Genomic DNA, 3166 nt, shown 5'->3' with positions numbered 1-3166 from the left:
ATGGCGGCGCGGCGGCTGTGGGCGCTTCTGGCTGCGCTGCGGGCGGGGTGGTGCCTGCTGCCGCAGGCCGGCTACCTGCATCCCGACGAGTTCTTCCAGTCGCCCGAGGTCATGGCAGGTAACGCGGCGGGAGGGCGGGAGGGGCCGAGGCGCGCTGCTCCCCGAGAGCCGCCGCCGGCAGAGCTCGTGTCCTCAGCGCGGCTCCGCCCGCAGGCGGCTCCTGGCCGCGTCCCGTCCCCGCGGCAGCGCTGCCCGAGTGGCGGCGCCGGGAGAGGGTGAGAACGGAGGGCGAGCTGAAGGCTGCCGGCGGGCTCGGTGCTCTGGGGGCGGCCGTGTAGCGCAATGCCTCTTGGCACCGAGTTGTACCCCGACGCTGAAGTACTGAATAAAATAGATATGTCTGCTTTTTCTTTCTTTCTTTTTTTTTTTTCCTTCGTAGGAGACGTTTTAAACCTACGGGTCTATTATCCCTGGGAATTCCTTTCCAGCTCTCCCTGCAGAACAGCTGTTTTCCCATTACTGACCTCTGGAGTTGCCTACTGGGTGCTGAAGGCGTTGCAGCAGCTGGATGTGTGCTCGCGTTGTGTCAGCAGCTATACCCTTCTCGTGTCTCCTCGCCTTCTCCTTATGGTCTTTTCTTTTGTACTTGACTACAGTGTGCACCGATTGGCTCCTGCCTGGGGAGCGGATCCGTGGGAAGCACTGCTCCTCCTTGCAGGATCGTATGTCACTTTGGTGTTTTACACCAGAACGTTCACCAACACACTTGAAGGATTTCTCTTTGCACTTCTGCTGGTTTTGGTTTCCTCCAAAAAATCTGACAGCCGCATCACGAAACCTGCATGCAGCCCTCTGATAGGTGCTGTAATAGCTGCAGGGTTTTTCAACAGGCCGACTTTTCCAGCATTTGCACTAATGCCCCTGCTCTACTGGGCACGTTTAAATGCTGACTCTCAAAAGAGCATTAAAACTCTCATAAACCCCTTTTTAAAACTTACCACCTGTGCATGTTTTACTGCTGTTGTCTTCATAGCAGCTGACACCATGTATTTTACCTCAGTGGGCTTGGACAGCCTTTTCAGCTTTACAAACAGCAGCCTGTTCGATGTCATAGCTCTGTTAAATCACAGAGTGGTGGTGACCCCTTTCAACTTCCTCTGCTATAATCTTGATTCTCGTAACCTTGCACAGCATGGAAGTCACCCACGAGTTACACATTTTATAGTTAATGGAGTCATGCTCTTTGGGATCTTACACCTTCTGGCCATCGATGCTGGGTTTAAAATGCTAAAGAAATACATCCAGCAGTTAATGCGGGTCGGATTGTATTACCGTGGGCCACCCAGCTTATCGGTGCATTCCGAGGGCCAGCCAACACTGCTGCTGTTTTATTTTGTTCCTTTGGCACTTCTCTCCCTCTTCAGCCACCAAGAGCCTCGATTTCTCATCCCTCTCATCTTGCCATTAGTCCTGTTCAGCGCATCACAGAATAGAGCTGTGAAGTGGAAACCCATCATTATCATTTTTAATGTTCTCGGGGCTTTCCTGTTTGGATGCCTGCACCAGGGGGGACTGATACCATGCTTTTTTCACTTGGAGCACGTCTTGCATTCTTCAGACTCCTCAAACCATCCAAGACACTATACTCTGCTCTTTGCTCACACCTACATGCCTCCTAGGTCTCTGCTAAATATCAAGAAGAAAGACACACACGTAGAAGTGATTGATATGGCTGGGTCTGAAGAGGAAACCCTCTGCCGAATGGTAGGACAGCACGCAAACAATTGTACCTGCAGTGACTGTCACTTTTTGGTTATAATCCCCGGTACAGTCAGAGCCACAGTTGCCAAATGTGGGGTCTCGCTCAAGAATGAGACTTTGATATTTCCACACTTATCAATGGAAGATCCACCACAGCTATCCTTCCTATTCAGTGAAAACTGGAGAAGTCAGTTAGGACTATACGTCCTTCAGATAGGCAGAGCTCAGCAGAGACTTTAGATCTCAGAATGTTTTAGGTTTTCACTTTGACGCTGCCCAAATGTGCTGTCAGACCTTCCTCTTCAAAATCCTGTGCTCAGCACAGGCAGTGCTGTTGTGAGCTCAATTCTCCCCCTTTCTTCATGCTCAGCATAGCTGCCTCTACCAAGATTTGAATCATTCAGTCCCTGTGGTGTTCCTGAGAAGCTTGACTCATTTTCCTGATGAGAGAAGATGAACCCAGAGACCACAGAAACGGATTTGAGCTTCGTTCTTTTCGTGTGAGATACACATGAGAAGTTCGTATAATCTCAGATGGAAGGTTTGTGGGCTGTGCTACTGAAATGAGGTGTTTAGCTCATCTGCTGGAGAGAGGTTACTAGACTAGGAGGACTTCATCTGATTCAATATGGTTTTACCTTCATGCTCTTGACATTTCGGACCCTCCTCTCTGTCCCCATACACGATATGGACACCAGTGTTACAAATATTGTTTGAGGTATTTCTGCCCTGAAAAACCCCCAGTATTGATGTAACGGAAGCAGATTTAGAACGCGGAAGATGCTTCAGCACAGGCATTTATGCTAAATCCTAAAATTTTGCCTTCTCAAGAAGCATTTTGCACGGTAAGTCTCCGCTGTGTGCTCACCTTGAACCCCTCCATCCCTCATTGCCAATACCTGCATACTGAGGGTGCATGCTTTTTGGTGGGGTAGCAGCAGAGCAGCTGTACCAATGGCTCATCCAGTAGCAGAAGGAATTACAAAAGCATCACAAATGTATACTCTATTTCTTTTTTGCTCTTTTAAGTTGGGACAACAGTATTGTGCCAAAATTTGTATTCCGTGTCCTGCTTACTGTTTTCAGCTATTCTTAAACAGCTATAAAGTTTCATAACTATTTTGAAACTTATTATCTTATGAACTTATGGTAACTGTTGAACTCATGATCCCTGTACAAATGGGGTAGATCTTGAAACTCTTCCTGGTTGTGACGAAGCACCAACCAACAATCATAAATGTGTACCACTCACAGGTCACCTGGAGCAGAGCCAGGCAGAGACCCCAGACTACAAATACTGACTCAGATTGAAAATGCACTGCTTCTGTCTCATCAGATGGACTTTTATTGAGTACACCATAGATTCAGTTTTTCAGTTTAATTTTACCAGCAGAACTGGAAGTCA

The 3166-nt window shown here is 48.3% G+C and overlaps 1 protein-coding gene across 1 annotated transcript; it reads left to right on the top strand.

The window, feature by feature from the left end:
• PIGZ (phosphatidylinositol glycan anchor biosynthesis class Z) lies at positions 1–2001 on the top strand (the record flags this gene model as incomplete). The annotated part of the gene is made up of 2 exons (XM_079539932.1): positions 1–118; positions 440–2001. The coding sequence occupies 2 exons, from the start codon at positions 1–3 to the stop codon at positions 1999–2001; spliced, it is 1680 nt and encodes a 559-aa protein (XP_079396058.1).
• Between the last annotated feature and the right edge of the window lie 1165 nt (positions 2002–3166).

The sequence above is a fragment of the Tetrao urogallus genome (genome assembly GCF_951394365.1).
Source record: "Tetrao urogallus genome assembly, chromosome: 9".
Classification (NCBI taxonomy): domain Eukaryota; kingdom Metazoa; phylum Chordata; class Aves; order Galliformes; family Phasianidae; genus Tetrao; species Tetrao urogallus.
This window is presented reverse-complemented; position numbering and strand designations above follow the sequence as displayed.